The 18216-nt window shown below is 38.1% G+C and overlaps 1 protein-coding gene across 3 annotated transcripts; it reads right to left on the bottom strand.

Moving 5' to 3' along the window:
* Positions 1-2700: 2700 nt before the first annotated feature.
* LOC107598429 (uncharacterized) lies at positions 2701-17227 on the bottom strand. Of its 3 annotated transcripts, XM_016289759.1 has the most exons (12): positions 17054-17227; positions 12739-15864; positions 9647-10642; positions 8755-8874; positions 8579-8655; positions 8385-8402; positions 7966-8140; positions 7490-7595; positions 7331-7377; positions 5865-6618; positions 5607-5771; positions 2701-4666 (listed from the first exon to the last, which is right to left on the bottom strand). In XM_016289759.1, the coding sequence occupies exons 2-12, from the start codon at positions 15770-15772 to the stop codon at positions 4501-4503; spliced, it is 5658 nt and encodes a 1885-aa protein (XP_016145245.1). In that variant the 5' UTR covers positions 15773-15864; positions 17054-17227; the 3' UTR covers positions 2701-4500. The 3 variants fall into 3 exon arrangements, with proteins under 3 accessions (XP_016145245.1, XP_016145246.1, XP_016145247.1); XM_016289760.1 differs by lacking the exon at positions 8385-8402; XM_016289761.1 differs by lacking the exon at positions 9647-10642.
* Positions 17228-18216: the final 989 nt, after the last annotated feature.

Genomic DNA, 18216 nt, shown 5'->3' with positions numbered 1-18216 from the left:
AGAATAAGCAAGCACTTCTTTCTAAAACATTTCAGAAATAATAATTATTTCCAACTTTTGACTAGCAGTGTATGATAAACCAAGCTGCGTTTGTCTTTCTCTGTTTGTCTTAGTCCCGGATCGTAATGTCATTCATGACTGTCATGATCCATACCTGAGGGTCTCCTCTGATGGACGCAGCGTCATCCGCACATCCAAAAAGGGGATTTTCTTACGCCACAAAGACTACAGGCCTCTGGCCCGGACCCACAAGACCTTCCAGTCAGGACAGCACTACTGGGAGGTGGATGTAGGAGCAAAGATAGACTGGAGTGTAGGCTTCGGTGGTGGGTGTATAAGCAACTTAAACAAGGACATTGGGCTCCACCTTAAGCATGAGCAAGGCTACTACATCAAAGAGTATGAGACAGTGACAGAGATAGATCTGACAATGAAACCACGCAGGATAGGGCTGTACCTGGACTGCGACAGGTGTCAGGTGTGCTTCTATAATGCGGATGACATGACTCTGCTGCACACCTCCACATACCCTTCATCCATCCCTTACTCCCTCAGCCTCTCTCCAGGAGCTTATCTGGCAGGGAAGAATGCTGATCCGCTCACAGTCACCTGGAACTGATCCATCTGGGAAATAATTGGACACTTTAGTAAGATGGTTGTAAGAACTGGTCCATTTATGGTTTTTGAGGTGATATAATAGTGCTTGAGAGAAAATGTATTGGCTGGTGTATTTGCTTGCTCAGTTTGTTAGTGGGTGGTTTGCTTTACTTTTTAAAAAGTATTTGTGACAGGCACTTTAAGCACTAAATTCTGAGAACACAAAAGATCACAAGATTTTTTTGTCGTCCTTTTAGAGCCATTTCTAAAACATTAGAAAAAAATAATTCTTTGGTGAGCCATAATTATAACATAATGCCACAAATTTTTGTTACTAAGTCATAATTATATATTATAACATAGAAAGTCAAATTGATGACAAAATTATGTCAAAATGATGATATACTAAGCCATAATTATAAGTAAAAGTCGTAATTTTAATGTAATAATTATGACTTTTTTATCTCATAATTTCAACTTTTTGTTCTAATTCCACCTGTCATAATTATCACTTTTTATGCCATAATTACGATGTATTTATGTCATAACTAAGACTGTTTGTCATAATCATGTTATGTCAAATGACTGTAACTGTCATAATTGTGTTATGTCATAAAGACTAACAATATCATAATGATTGTATCATGTCATAATGACTGTAACAATGTCATAATGACTTTGTCATAATTATGACTTTTTTTGTCATAATTATGTTATGTCATAAAAACTGTAACTATGTCATAATGACTGTTTGTCATAACTATGACTCCCTAGTTTTCAAATTTTGTCAATTTTTATAATATAAATAATCTTGACTTTGTATGATTGTCATAATTTTTGTTTTTTGTCTCATAATGACCTTTTATGTGACTTTTTTTTTTTGGTGGAAACCAGCCTTCATTGGAAATAGTCTAGATGCAGAAACCATGATTATAAAGTCACCTTTATTCTTTCAACATTATATAGTAAAAATAATAATTACAGAAAATATTAGTTCATACATATATGTTATTGACTATTGTTTTTTTTTTGTGATATTCGAAATGATGTAAAATATTAGACTATAATTGTCTAATAATTTTACAAATGTTTCTGTATGTGCCACAAGAGGGCAGTGTTATCAATTGGTATTGAGAAATATTTAAAGTCTCATTTTAATTGGGAAAAATTTACATTGAGAACACATGGATTAGCTCTAGAAATCACGATGTGGGATCAAAATATCTTAATAATGGATATTAGATCTGTCTCTATTAATTACAAACTTGCATAAGGTGGGTTTGATATTATATCCCAAAGTGTGTGTAAGAAGTGAATGCACTTAAGGCATGTGCAAATGCATCACTGTATGTGTAGTTTAGGAATATTATCTGGACAGCTATATGGTCTTGAGGATTGGTAGTGACTAATTTTAGCTTTTAATTTGTTTTTGTTTTTATATATAAGTTGTTTGTTCTGTTGTTGACATCACATTAAACAGATCACTTCAGCCTTATCTCTGCAGAAGTTGTCTCTTTGGAGCTTCTGTTCATCTAGTGACATCTTAATGTGATCTGTGGTATTGCAGCTGACATGTATAAACACTGTATATTTGTGGCCACCACAACATACCTTTTCAGCACCACACACTCTACTTGCACATTGCTTCTTTTAATATTTTATTGGGTATATTTACAAACACCAACATGCATAGAGCTGATTCACAGGGAATTACAGAACTCAAGAGTTGGTACAGTACATAATATGCTTTAAGTGTGCTACCAGCGATGGGCAATACCACAGAGCTACGCAACTCATTACCACACAAGAGATAGATAGAGAGATAGACAAAAAGAACAGATAAAAAGCAGATCAATATTATGGTATATTAACCACAAACAATAAGTACACTATTTTTATAATGCAACATAGCGGTTTCTTTCTCCAGAACATACTAGTGTAATTCAAATGTCACAATTATTAATGCACAGTCATACTGAAAATGACAACTACAAGAACAGAACTAATAATAATGATAATAAATAAAATAAAATAAAAAGTCATGCATCATTGCAGTTTGCCCTGTGAGGTAAGACTATGACACTAAATATGATTTTTTTTCCATACCGAACCCCTGCTGCTTGCTTCTCAAACCATAAGATTTTATTATATTTTCTTCGTTTTTAAAACAGGGACATTAAAGCTCAAGCCAATTACAAAGCTGACTTCTCAAGCAGTTATATCTCAGATTGTGTTTTCTCCTAAACTATATTCTAAAAACTATACCAGCTGTCTCTTGACATACTCATACATACATAAATCCTATACATTAATTTTCAGTTGTAAGATTCATACTTATATATGTATCAGTGTGAACTAGTTACTGCTACTGTAGCCCACTGATGTTTTGCTATTGGTTGGAATAATCCAGAAGGCATATCATTACGTGGTGTGATGGGCAAAGCTGTGCTCCATGCGGACTGGCACACTAACGTCACAAGAGTAATCTTTCATTTGTCTGAATATATTTTTGAGCAGTGCCAAGTCAAGAGGCTTGACAAAAATTCATACTACACACGAGCATTCAACTGTGAGAAACACAGAGGGCCAATTAATGAACGAGAATAAGCAAGCTCTATTTCAAACCCCCTTTCCCACTACAGCCACTAAAATCCTGGCCCATTCCTTCAGCATGAAGCGTTTGTAGTTTGAGCGAATGTATCCGTGCTCACAAAGAAGTTGTATTGATGATTACCTGACATTTGCTACACACATTCATACACATTCATGCAGGTGTAGTATGTAAACCCCTGATTCAAAGCTTTATTCGGATGCAGAATATCCATTCAACGAAAATCATGAATGCTATCAATCATATACGGTTTCCCCAGCAACAAGCCTCATAAACAGTACAGTACAGAGTATGCATAGTCACTATCAAGCTCATGGTGATACAGATCTTACCACAGTAGCCATCACACTGTAAGAAATAGAAAAGAATCATCTACACACTACCACTCTAATATATTTGACTGTTACCATTGACAGTTACAATAAGAAGAAGAAGAAGAAGAAGAATGTCGATCTTCAAACAAAATGTTAGTTTTTTTTCTGGTGAGATAAAAGTGTGTATATAAGGACATTTTCAGGCAATACCAAGAGTTCATTTAATTATGAGTTAACCAAGAGTTAATTGTTGGTGTACAATTTAGTACAACAAAGTATTAATATTATGAGGAATAAATTATTTTGAATTGTCAAGCAGTTCGTTTTTAGACTGATTAGCCAGTAATTCCTTATTAAATAGCTCAATAATAATAAAACAAAATACCAAAAACATTAATTGTATAATAAATGAAAGAGTTAACTGGAGTAAATATGTCATTTATTCACTAATGCAGCCCCAAAATAACCAAAACTCATGCCTTTGCAGTCATGAAGTCTTCCTCGACTTTACAACACATGGCTGGGCTGATGATATGATATGAAGGGGTTTTACACACAGTTGCGGATGAAATTAAGTCGCATAAGCATATTGGTTGTTTAGTAGACTTAAAATGATAATGAAATGCTGTTTTACATTTTACAATGAGCTTTTTAAGTAAGATTCCGGTTTGTTATGGCAACACCTAATAATGTTAAACTCGATTCTTATTCGTTACCCATTTCGATTTCTTGTTTATCTGTCTATCTATCTTTGTAAAATCGAAATATATATATTTATGATTTATACAGTAATTTTGTTTCCAATATAATCACAGAAAATATTCCAGACATCACAAACCAGGCAACGAGGGTCAGAGATAAACAGATAAACACGTAACACAGCTACTAATAACTACATCTATATATGGTCTTTTTCCTTATACATTATACACCCCTGATATTCTTTCACACAAACACACAGGCAGAATTAAAGATAAGTCACATGATAAGTGAAGCATAACCAATGGGAACAAGGCCTTCCTTGTGACCTTGACGACATCGAATCCAATCGTAGTCCACGCCTCCCAACAGAACAAGCTCCTCCCCCTTATTGAAGCTCAGCTCTGCTCCAGTGCCTGTGTGGTCACACAGAGTTCTGACCATCCTGATGAATCAGAACACAAGACTCAGCACACTGCTGATAGTAAAAGCTTCAGAGACTCTTTTCAGAGACTGCTTTATGGGTCAACATATTAAACTGTCAAGATGAATGTAACAGTGGTAAAAGTTAATAGCATATTTTGCTCACATATTGTATACTTGTGGGTGCACACATAATTATAAACACTTAAAACATTACTTTAAAATAATTTAAATATTACAAGTAAGAAGTTTTTTTTTGTAATATCATGATTATTAATGTATAAATATTATTAAATTTTTGGCACCACATTTTACAATGTTAACTAACCTTGGCTTGTCATAAAAAGTTGAACACACAGCAGGGTCCAGTCTATGATATTATTTCTTTTTTTGCATTTTTCGGGATGCTTGTTGGTTTTTATGACTTTAAGTTTACAAAACTGTTTTCAAATATTATAAGCCATAAAGTGGTTTTGCTAAAATCTTTTTTCTACGAAATAATAAAGATCGCCAAACTTCTGAATAAGATTTTTTTTTCAATAATATAATTCTTTTAATGAGGCTTTTTTTTTTTACTTCAATTTGACATAAGGACAGCTGCTTTAGCCTGACATTTTCTACTTTATACCCTAATGAATATTTATGGATTTTATTTCAGAAATGTGTGTTTTGCAAATAAATAAATAAATACATAAATAAACAAATAAATTTAAAATAAAAAAATTTAAGAAATGTATTCAAGCCATTGCATGTTTGAATCAATTTTTATTTAAAAAAAATTTATTTAAATTTTTTTTCTGAATAAATTAATAGACAAAAACTAACATTGTGTCATTGACCTAAATAACCACAAGCCCTTAAAAAAGCAATTTATTTTTTCAGGAAAAGGTCTGAACATTATTCTCATAAAATAGATAAATGTAAATCTGTTAAGAATATGAATAATCTAACAGAAACTTTACCTCAGGGGCTTTGGCTGATCTCTGGTTTCGTTAATCTTTTCGTTTTCATCTTCCTCCTTATCTTTGCTTCTCTGGGGCTCTCTCTTCTCAGGCGGAGAACCCTGGCCAAGATTAACTAAGCGGGAAAGGACGGATACGCCTGGCGAGAGCCACTGAGATGGGCGCCTACAGTATGAAAGAGGATAAAAAGATACTTCACATAAATAAACCTGACAAATCTGAAATATACTAAACTGACATTAAAAAAAACAATCAAACCTGCTTGTTGGTGGGTTGTTGGGGCTCTTAGAAGCTCCAAATAGCCGTCCCAGATCCCAGGGAACAGCAGCTTCACTATCCCTCAAGAAAAGGTCGTCTCTTGGTTGCTGCCTGTTTTCATCTGGATTTTTTAGGTTCAGTGAGAAGCCAGTCTTGAAGTCGTCTGGTGAGTTTGGACCTTTAACAACCTCTGTGGTGGTGGCCAATCCAAAGTTCTGCCCTAAACGCTCCCCTAAACGCATTACTGCCCCCCAGCCTTGCTGAAGAGCCTGGCCTGCCTGCTGGGAAATGCTTCCCGCATTAAGAGGTATGGAGATGTCATTCCCTTTAAACCATGATAATGGCGGATTGGCTTCCTCCTTGGTGACGTCTGATGACAGCGAAATTGGATTGCGATAGGCTGACACATCAAGAACATGACTCGTGAGACCTGAATTAGGATTGGTGTCTAAACCCAAACTGCCATGGTCTTGTTCTAACACGCTTCCAAGACGACCTCCTTGGAAAAGCCCCTTGGGTGATAAGTGGAAGCTGAAGTCTTCCTTTGGTGGGCTATATATCTCAGATGTGTGACTGGCTGGGGTGAGAGTTGGGGAGGAGGGGTCAAGGTGGTGATGCTGAAACAGCAGGTCGAGGTTAAAGGTCAGAAGAGAGAGAGGCTGCAGTAGGAGGAGAAGCTCCTCAAAAAGAGGCTGGCAAGAAGTAAGTGACAGACGCATGAAGGAAGTGGGCCGGTAATATGTCTCCAACACATCTACGGGAGTGAGGAAAATGAAAAGACAAAAGGTAAAAATTACGATAAAGAAAAATAAATGAGGCCATTTATATTGATCGATTTTTTTTAAATTAATCAAATATAAAAATTAAACAGCATCACTGGTTAAAATAGATCTACCACTGTGATGCTTGATACATTCTATCAATTATTTGTTATCAAATAAACCTATATAATTACATTTTATTGCGTAATGGAAAAGGGCATTTTAGTCATTTAGTTTCATCTCAACAGGTCATTCAGGAGTCTTGCTGTTTTTTAGAGCCCATTTTGATTGATGCTAAAATCTTCACCAAAAAAAAAAAACTACTTGGGTTCAAAGGATCGCATGCCTTTTACATGTATTATACATACAAATTTTGTTACTATTTTGTTTGTTATTATTCAATTTAAGATTGAAAGCAGTCATGGGAAAGTTGAGTTTGATATTGCTCAATCTATGTTGTAAAATCCAGCTTGGGCTGATAAATGTGTTTTGCAACATGGTAGCTGATCTAACCTGGTCATTAGAGAGTTTAAGATGATCAACCACCCACCATGTTTGAAAAAAATTGCTCGATCACCTGAAGCTGGTTATACTACTTGTTAACTGGTTTGTTGCCAGTTCAAGATGGTCCACTAGCTGCCATTGTTCCAAAAACTAGCTTCCAGCAAGGACCATTGGAGAACAACAGTAAATATGAACACTTACCACTGCAGGACAGCAGATGTGAAAGCCAGTAATCCAGGAGCTTGACACTGCATGACAGATTAGTAGAAGAAAAGAATAAATCAATGGAGAATAAAAATAGGGACAATCAATATATCGTCAATAAAACCATCTTTTGGACTGAGGAAAGTTCTGGCTTACTTGAGAAGGCCAAACAGGAATGCGTTGAACTTGTGTCTGCTCTGCCTAAGCTGAGGAAGCCCTGCTACTTTAGTCTGGAGGCTGTGCAAAGCCTGTGTGCTCGGGCCTAAAGGACCACAATAAATGACCATTTTTAAAAGATCCACGTAAGTCACAAGCAAATGATTGATTATTTTAAAATGCTAGGAAAGGCAACAGAATGAATGTGTACCATGGTGAACAAAGTATTGAAATCGTGATAATGCTACAGGAAACATGAGACAATGGAAATGCTACTCAGAGAGAAATCCCAGGAATATTTAAAGATTGGAAGTATGACAGAGATGGGTGAGTCAATTCTGCAGGGATTCACGGTGCCAGAAAATAAAAGACCGAAACAAGTGTGAGGATGAGAGATAGAAAAAGAGAGGTAGAATATAAAATGAGATATTTAATGAAGTTAATTGTCTTGTATGCCAGGTCCAGATGTATTATACCTGGTTTGGTGGAGGCCTGAACCAATCCCCAGGGTGAATTTGGCCTTCTGCCTGCAATGAGGTCACTCTGGTGGGGCTTGAATCCATCAGAAAGCAGGTTGCTCAGGGCTGGGCAAAGGCACTGCAGTACCAGACGACCCAGAGAGGGATTTACACGGCTGTCTCCAGAAAGAGTCTGTCAACAGAGGTCAAAAAAAGGGCAATGGGAGATAGGCAGACGAGAGGGGGAGAGAGACGGAGAGGAAAAAAAATAAAAATGTGCAAAGCAATGGAGAAAAAGATATAGGGTATATAAGTGTTTAAAATAAATAAAAGAGGTAGAAAAGAGGGAATATGAAAATAGGTGAAAATAGGTGGAATATGAAAAAGAGGTGAAAATAAGTTATTCGCAAAGTTCATGTTTATGAACACTGAAGTACCTTATCTACTGAGTGAAACTGGAGAAAGAAAAAGGAAGAGATAAGCCAAGTGCATGGAAGTGGCATGAAGAGAGAGGGAAAAACAGGTATGATTTACTAATTCTATTAATGTTAAATTTTTCTTTTCTGTGGGAATGTTTATATTAAACTAAAGTGGAGTTAAAATGCCAAGTTTGAGAACAAACAAAACTGACCTTCTGTACAACAGTCCTGGACAAACCGAACTGAGCCAAAATGGCTTCCACTGCCACACTTACTGAATTGACAAGAGCTGTGAGACGAAACACATAAAATGTCGACAATTATTTACAAAAGCAAAATAAAAACAAATGTGAACCAACAATTTGGGAGGTATACTATTCTGTATTACTTTTCTTTTCTTGCAGGCAGGCAGAAGACAGCCCTTCAGCACTCAGTGAGGGCCTCACATCTTCTCCCATCCAGGCGACGTTCTTCTGCTCAGAGCCAGCAAATGAGAAGCTACGAACAGCTATTAGGAGGGAAAGACAGCAGGGTGGGGATAGAAACTCGATTAACAGAAGATAATGTATTACAGTTGATCTTGAGCCAATCCAGTGCAGTACATGACAGCAGCTCGTGAGGAACGTGTAAAGATCCGATACAAATATTAATGAATAAATTATGAAATATATTTATTCATTTCAGTCATATTTGGGTTTGTCACATCACATGCAAAAGCAAAACATGCTGAGCAGCATAAAAAAGAAACACTAATGCCTTTAAAATCAACAAAAATATATTGTAAGTGTCGGGGTGAAAAATAAAATAAAATAAAATAAAATAAAAAAGCATAGCCATAAACAAAAAAAAAGGTTAAATAAGAGCAATAAGCATATTTATATAAAATAATCAATTCAAATTAAAATTTTTAAATATTGTACACTCATAAACACAAAGACATTTTCAAAAAGTTTAAAAGAGCAATAGGTATATTTATAGAAAAATAATTAACTTACATAATTTATAATCAAAAATTTCAAGCAAACAAAAATGAACTAACAGTTGAACAGCAAAAAAATAAAATAAACCACATATTATCATTTTTAAGAAACAGGTCTGATGCCATCATGCAACAGAGACATCCACATATTTCACACTGTCACAGACACAGACAGTGCAACAATATCCACAGGATATGAATGGAGGAGACACAACGACAAACAGACATGGTGCTTTACAATCGAAGAAAGTGGAAAGAAGTGGAGGAAAGTGAGAGAAATGAGAATGCACTGATCTCTTACTCAAAGTGAGCGGTGGTGGACTCTGCTGAGAGTGAAGTATGGGGACCGACGGCTCCCGCAGAGGGGCTTGATCAGGGGGAGTGTACAGATAAGGGTAGTAAAGGGGGGCGGCAAGGGCAGGAAGGGTGTGACAGCGAGGGAACAGGGGTGAACAGAGACGGGCAACATCTGTGCCTGGAACTGGAGGCCCGGACCTATGGGGAGGTGAGATCGCTCCAACAGGGGACAGCCGTGGGGGGGCGCCTTTATGCAAGGGGCAGTTTTTGGGGTGATAAAGGTAGTAAGCAGGGAAAGATACAAGATGCTGTTTGTTCTGTGTTGTGTTTTCATTGCTGTTTTGGTCCAAAAATGGGTTGATTGGTGGTTTTGAGTCATCAATGTTGTCGGAGTTCAAATCAAACAGCAAGTTGGCATCTTTATAACTGTTTTTGTTCACATAGCTCCGATTTTTGAGGTTTCGCATAGTTATGTAAGTTTGCATATCAATATTTTTGTATGGCGTTATGTCGCCCTCAGTGAGAGTGTTAATGTCAGTTGGTGGTTCAGGGTCAGTTAACAGCTTCAGGCTACTTCTTGTGTATCTGGCATCACTGTAAAGTGAATCATCATTTCTGATTGAATCTACTCCACTGTTATGTAGACAGAAGCTGTTTCTTGTGCTGTCAGGATCATGCCCACAGTCTAGGAAGCTGTCAGCATGATTACAGCGGTGGTACAGAGAATCCATGTTACCATTGAGATCATTCTCTTGTTTACAGAACAAAAACGTATTGTTTTCTGGGCCAGCACAGTACAGGGAGTCAGTATAGTCATCTTTGATGCAGTCAAAAGTGGAATTTATGCATAACGGGTTTGAGATGTTTATGGAACCCTCACAACGGGTCACGGCACGATCCCTGTTAGTGTCAGTGTGGTAAAACTGTGAGGCTTGTGACAGGGGAGCAGAGTGCAGGTAATAAGGTGAAGTCGAGGAGAGGGACAAGGGAGGTGAGGACACTTTTACAGTTATTATGGGTACGGGGTGAATAATTATGAGATTATAACAATGGAGGAGATTCAGAATTGAAAGGATGGGCAGAATGGTAAAACAGCAAACAGTGAAGAAAGAGGGAGAAAAAGAGAGAATGGAAAAATGTTAGTGTCATTTAGAAGAAGAGAGAATGCACTTAGATATGATGAAACAAATGATAGAGAACTCCTTCAAACATTCAATATGCTGTATGTAAAGAGCATTTTCTGTTACAATAATCATACAAACACTAGAACACAGCACAACATGCCACAGTGCATGGGGAAAATATGTATATAATTCATTGTCTAAAGATGTGAATTTAGATCATAATAATACATTTTATCTGGACAGCACATTTTATGACGCTCATGGTGTTTCACAGGTCAGAACATTCAAAACATTTTGAAAAAGTGAAAGCCTAACTATTTTTGCCTAAATAGGTTAATAGTAAATAACATAATAGTAAATACAAATCCATAAAAACTAATCAGTCAAGTACTCAAATTTCCTTCTTATAACTGTACGGAGTGCCACACCTTTGTAACTTTTCTGTGCTGTTTTTTTAATTACTAACACACACACACACACACACACACACACACACACACACAATTTTCAGTATATAGTGTGCAGAACCTAATAGCACTTTATCTGATGATCCCTCAAAATTCGACCGTTTGCAGGAAAGCAATTTCTCTCTAGGATCACGTTTCACCTACAATGGCAACTTTGCCTTGAAAGACAAGCTACAAGGCCTAACTGTCTTTTTCAAGTCTTTTGGATCTAGAACACTGGCATGCACCTTCTGATATAATAGATTGCATGTTGCATTTCAATGGATTATGCTGATCAAGTGTTATAAAATTGAACCATCCAATTGAATCCCATTCAGTCAAAAAGTGTACATTTTCATCATACAGTACATATCTCTAGATCATTATGATTTACACACATAAAAACCATTCTACTTTACCTTAGCTTGCCAGATATCTCCCTCTCTCAAACGAAGTCAGTTTGACTCAGCACTTCCTGTTTCCCTGTTGCTGTATTGTGATTGGTGTAAAGGTCTGAGTCACACCTTTTTTACACTTAAAGGCCTAAGGTCATGTTCTTGAGCTAACTGACACAGCCAGAAATGTGAGCGATGAAGGGTGTAAAGATTCACTAAACAGATATACACAACTTGAAGATCTAAACACCAAAGTTAAATTCATGAATACGAATATCCATGAATACGATGAATAGTACTTATATTGCCAAAGCATGGGTTAGTAGAGTTGAATGATGTGTTCAACTTGTAAACAGAAATGAGGACTCCCTCAAATGTATTTGCAATTTACAGGCACATTAGAGGCCATTTATATCTGAAGTCAAAAGTGAAGTAACCTGATCCAAGCAAATTTGCCTTTTCCATTTGGCAGATATAGTGCAGAAAGGAGCAGAGCAAAAGAGAAATGGCAAATTGAAAATAATGAGATGAGAGAATAACAAGCATAGGAGTATCAATTTAATAATAGGAGACAACAAGGCATGTCAGAAAAATGGCAAAGCAAGGTGAGGGAGAGAGGTGTGGGGTGTGCATCATGACTTTTGTATGAGACAATATTTGTGATAGTAATATAATTTTAAAGTTTTGAAATGTCAGTGCATTTGACTTAACTTCAAAAGTCAATTTAAAACGAGACTTTAATACTACTGACTGAAAAATAGGAAGGTTGACAGTGAAAAGTATGATATATAATGTGTGCCAGCCAGGGCAAAGGAAGAGAGGGTGAGAGAAAAAGGGAATTAGCCTGCTTAGCCTGAGAGGATGAATAATTAAAAAGCTTTGTGACATCATGAGAAACAACACAACATTAAGCCTGCTGCATTCTGAAATTCCCTCCAGTCTTGCTCTGCTGATTCATCTGCCCATCTGCCTGCGTGACTCTCATCTTGGCTCACCACTTTCCATGTCATCAGACTGCTGTTCTTTTACTTTCTCCTATTCCACTGAATTGGCACTGTTTTATTGTGTGGATGAACTCTCTAAGACAAAACAGGTCAGAGAAACAACTATATTTATGAAATACAACTTTACCTGCTGTCCTGGTTTCCAAAGTCCATGCTCCATCTGCCATTCCCCTAACTTCCACTTTATCTTCATCATCCATATTCTTGGTGTGAACAGCTTTATCTCTTTCATCCCAAATAGTCCTTAGACTGCCTTCACTTACTGAACAGCCAATTTGTTGGGACACTTTGGGTTCTGCTGGGCAATCTTCTTGTTTATTCAGGCGGCACATTTCCCTAAAGAGGGACAATGAGGCAGGAGTGGGTGGTGGCAGAAGAAATGAGGCTTGTGCTTGGGAAGTATATTCCCAGCCATCCCCGTCAATCTTTTCTCTTCTCCATTTGAGGTTGTACAGGAAATCAGGCTCTGGGGTGATAACAGTTGGATCAGGTTCTGGTTCAATATGAGCTGGTGGGTAGCTCTGTTTACTTCTGTTGCGTAACTCTTTAAAAGTTGTGACTTTTGAGCCTGACGTTGAAGTTGGGCCTTTTTGCAACATGGCATCATTCGACGATTTTCGCATCTCAAGAGGTGGTGACTCTGTATCTGGGGTGAAGGCTATCAGCCAGTCAAATCTGTCAGGGCGAGATGCATTGGTAGGTAGAGTGCATGGCTTGAGAGGAGGAAGTTCAGAAGGACTGGAGGCAATTGGTGGACAAGGGGGCAATGGTCGTGGAGGTGGAGGAGGAGGGGTATCTAAAATCATTGAAGAATAATCAAAACTCCCAAAGCTAACATTTGGGATGTTTGTACTGCTACGATCAGTGCTGTAATATGAGTTGGGAGATAAGCTGACATTGGATCCTAAACCACAGCTGCAGCTATGATTACAGTGTCCACCATTTCTCTTACGTCGTCTTGCCATTTCTGTGAAGGATGTTGTCCTGTTTGCTTCCTTCTGTTCATCTTTAGAAACCTCCTTTTCACTGAGAGTATCTAATTCCTTTACACCTGTAGACCTGTCTTTCCCAAATTCTCCTCTCAATCTGGAATACCCCTTATCTACACCTTCTTCCTTGTGTGTCCTGTTTACACTGATTTCTCCAATCTGAGAGACATCAGACATCAGCTGTTGCTCATTCTCCAGGACAACATCTACACAGACACCCAACTCGGGACTAAATTTGAGCAATTCAGCTTGGGTGAGGCCTGCTAGTGCAAGCAACTTTCGGATTTCCACATCCAGAGCATGAAAAGATGGAGGTGGCGGGAGTGATGGTGGAGGTGGAATAGCTGGAGGAGAGGACATCGCAGGTGGAGGTGGCAATGGAGGAGGTCTGGATGTTGGCGGTGGAAGGGACAGAGGTGTCTTTTCTCTTTTAAGCTCAGCAAGTCTCTGAGCCTCTAGACGGGCTTTATGACGTCTTCTTGGAGGAGGAATTGGTGGTGTGGGGGAGGTGAGAGCAGGTCTGTCTGTATTTAGGGTGAAGTAGGGCACAGGCTGTGATGGAGGTGGAGGAAGGGCAGGAGGTTTCAGGGGTGGGGGTGAGGATGACAGCACAGGTAAGGCAGGGACAGGGATACTTGTTACATCATTGGTGGATGAGACTGAGAAGACATGTTGTCCGCTGATGTTCTCGTAAGTGTGTGATTCTGGATGGGCACTCACATGCCTCGTTGGAGGTTTCGGGGGCCGAGGAGGAGGATCCAATGGTGATGAAGCAAGTGAATCAGAGGCAGGAGTTTCATCAAGGTCAGAAGGAGCTGTCAGATCTACCCCTGCATCAGAAAATTCCTGGGATTCACTTGATTTGTTGCTTTTATACAACTTCCATGGAATTTCAATGTTGCCCATTTCATCCAAAACTCCAGTGATATCCTCATCGTCAAAGTCTAACCCTTCCTCCTGAAGCTTCACAAGATAAGCCAACTTTACCTCTTTGTTAACCCTCTGAAGCTTCTGCTGGTGATCCAATCTATCTCTGACAATCAGCTCACCATCCAGTTTCCAGCGTGCCAGCCTAACAATGCGGTAGAACAGATCCATTTTTCCCAACTCTTCTATGGAGTCTAAAAAATGGAGGAGATCCACTTTAAGACATTTTCCTTCTTCTGATCCCTTGCTGTCTATATAGTCAGAGGACGGAGAGCACGGGGCTGAGGGAAAGCCTTCATCAGAAGAGCAAGGCGATCTTGCAGAAGTGTTGAGATCCAATGGTAAGACACTGGACTGAAAGGCAGGGCCTTTAGACGATGGATAGCATTCAGTTGCCTCTTGGTCCTGTGATGACAATGAAAATGTATCAGGGCAGTCACACTCCAGATCTGAGCAGCTGCTGATGGATGTGGATGAAGATGAGGTAGAAGATGTGAGGGAGAAGTCCAGCATGGATTCTGGACAGTTGCAGCAAGAAGGGACAAGAGTATCATCATCTTCATCGTCATCATCTTCACCATCTTCACCATTACAATTGCCGTTGCCATTCTCATCAACATTAGCAATCACATTTACACTACAGTCATCGTTTTTGCGCTGACCACCCTCTTTTTCATCCACACTGCCATTTTCCTCCTCTCTCTCCTCCACTGGGATGACATGAGGTTGTTTTACTTCTGGCTTACACTCATCTTCTTTGATGTCTTGTTTTGGAACTGCCAATTCCTTCTGTGGAGGTGGAGGTGGCTGCTTCATTTGTTGCCTAATGTTTACAGTGTTATTGTTGTTATGGTTGTGATTAAAAAGGCTGTTGATATCCTGAGGTGAATGGCCATCACAACACAGACAAGGTAGGCTGGGCTCATTACAGTTTGGATCCACAGCTGGGACTAGGTTTGAAACAGTGTGTCCACTTTTTGGTTTTGAGATTGCTGGTATTGCGTGAGCACCATTCTTCTGTGGCCGCACCAGTTTGGATTGAACCACAGGGGCTCGTGCACCTTGACCAGGGCCCTTTAACCTGGAAGATTCAGGTGGTCCTCGAGTGCCACGACGAGGGGATGAAGATGCCATGTTCATGATTTTGTCCTCCTTCTTAGCCCCTTGGCTTGGTTTTACCTCTGTGCGCCTACTGTCAAACCTGCGGGACCGTGGGGGCACAGAGGGACGAGAGGAGGGGTGCATGGTGGAATAGTTTTTATGTCCTTATTATTATTCTGGTGTTTTTCTAAGGGGTTTGTAAACATATGGGGTCACATCTTGTATCTAGTTAGTACCTGAAATATTAAGAAAGACAGATTTTGTTTAGAAACACAACATTTTACCACCTTGAGAAATTGGACAAAACAAATGTTAGCATCACTTGGTAAATTGCATAAAGTAGCACTTCTCTGCTGCTCCTGGACTGATATTGAACATCAAAAGTATTTCCAGTTTCTCAGCGCATAACAATGTATACACTATTCACTGTATACACTAAATGTATGCACTACATTACTGAAACATGTGTACCTATTGTACATACCAGCTTTTATAAAGAAACTGCTTGGACGCTCAGTACTACTATTCAATTGTTTTTCTAATAAACAATATACAATTTTAATAATAATTATATTAATAATAATTTCAATAATAATGCTATATATAACAGTATTTCATTTAGGCATATTATTTCAGTATTATTAAAATATTACTTGTAAGGGTAAAGAAAAAATGGCTACTTAATATTTGCCAACTAACAGTTATATTCAGAGCTTGGCATCTTCTCAGTCTTTTTAAGTCTTTTAATGCATTTAACCAAGCCATGATGACCTCAGATAAGAACACATTTGTATTTACTTGGGAAATTTGTACATTATTTAGACAATACTCTACGTAAAAATATTCTCACACCCATAAGAGAGAGAACAAAATTATTATAGCCTACATATGAGCAAATCAACACGTCCTTAACATATCCAGAAATCTCTATATTCCACTATACAAACTCTGTGCCTTTTCTCTGCAAGAGGCAAGTGGAGCAGAAAATCATAGCAATGACTAACGCTGTTTTTGCTCTTCATGAACAACACCGTGGGCAATGCACTGCTCGCGCCCAATGTCCTTGGATACAGAGGATGTAAATCTAGGCCTAGCGCGCGTTTAGTAAATAAACTCATGATTGATATAAATATAATATTTGAACATCACGTAATCTAAGACGCCGTTGTGTATTATTTATTTGGTGGCTAATATATTAAATATGTATATAGAGTATTTAAATGATCTAATAAGATGTGATTACGCCTCCTCTGTAGACTTTAATGGATCTGTATCAATAATTTCACATTAAGAACGTATCGGTTTTTGATATATCTTCGACTAACTTACCTTATAAACAAAACAACAGATTCATCAGCAAAATCCGGCAATAAAACAAAACGCACACAAAATCCAGCAGACAAAATGTAATACGAGCAAAATTACCTAATTTCCAGAAGGATATAAAGGACGCGTTCGTCTTGATCTCGATCTCTATTCCATGATCGCACAAGCCATGACTCTGAAATTATTATACGCCGTTCTTCTCTTTCCTCCTGTGTATCGCTCCGTCATCCACCCTTCCCTTCCCCTCCTCTCTGCTCTGCTCTCATCCCATCCTCGAGACCACACCCCTCAGCAGCATCTCTCCTCTGCCCGGACCAAACCGAGAGCAGCGAGCCTGCAAAACTGCCCTTGCACACACTCATTCAAACACCTCCTCACACAAAAAGTGCATGGTAAAAGAATGTTGATCAGATTTCTTTATTAAAAGCACATTGCTCGTCTTTCTATAATCCAAATTTACAGCAATTATGGCGATTGATGAATAACCGGATAGGTGAGACAGACATTCTGGTATAGTGTATAATGTACAGTACAACCTAACGTGACAGGTTTCACAAAAAAGGATCCTGAAAGTGTCACTGTGTTCTGCATGGGCAGATATTTTATCTAGGTTTTCTTTGCTTATTTGTCTTATTCAGTGTTGGGGGTATAACGCATTACAAGTAACGCGAGTTACATAATCAGATTACTTTTTTCAAGTAACTAGTAAAGTAACGCATTACTTTTTAAGTTACAAGAGAATATCTGAGTTACTTTTTCAACTAAGTAAAGCAAGTTACTTTTTTTTTTTAATTTATTGATTGACGGCTCTCCTGTCCCCATGTTGAGAAATCAGATGTTACTGTAGTTCAAAATAAATATGAATATGCATTCATTCATCTCACTCAAGAAACAAAAAAAAACACAGATTCAGTATTCCTCAAAATGAATAAAAATAATGCAACTCAGAATATGACGCAAACCTGCAATAATTAAATGTTAAACAACACAAATATCCTTTATGTATTTAATCCCATTCTATTAACCAATGTCTTTGCTTCTGACCTTCGATGATTCCATTCAACCATACTAATAAGCAAAAATTACTCTAGACAAACATTTGTGTCTTTTTTTATTGCTGAAGTGTGTTGAAATTTCTTCTTCTGCATTCTACTGTACGGACGTAAATGTACTTTCCCTTCAGCCTGAGGCTTATTCATTTCACTTTTGGTGTGAAAAGGCTTTTATATTTGCCAAAAATATAACTTTTTTATTTTAAAAAC

Source organism: Sinocyclocheilus grahami, unplaced genomic scaffold (assembly GCF_001515645.1).
Source record: "Sinocyclocheilus grahami isolate Dianchi unplaced genomic scaffold, SAMN03320097.WGS_v1.1 scaffold251.1, whole genome shotgun sequence".
NCBI classification, from domain to species: Eukaryota; Metazoa; Chordata; class Actinopteri; order Cypriniformes; family Cyprinidae; genus Sinocyclocheilus; species Sinocyclocheilus grahami.
The sequence above is the reverse complement of the archived record's forward strand: the minus strand, read 5'-3'. Positions and strand labels throughout refer to the sequence as shown.

Excerpts from the sequence above, each read along its gene's own strand:
- LOC107598429 (XM_016289759.1), bottom strand. The coding sequence starts at position 15,772 with ATGCACCCCTCCTCTCGTCCCTCTGTGCCCCCACGGTCCCGCAGGTTT. Across the intron at positions 6,619-7,330 it reads ACATCTGCTGTCCTGCAGTG|ATGTGTTGGAGACATATTAC; the intron begins GTAAGTGTTCAT and ends TCACTCCCGTAG. Across the intron at positions 5,772-5,864 it reads AACAACCCACCAACAAGCAG|GCGCCCATCTCAGTGGCTCT; the intron begins GTTTGATTGTTT and ends TTCATACTGTAG.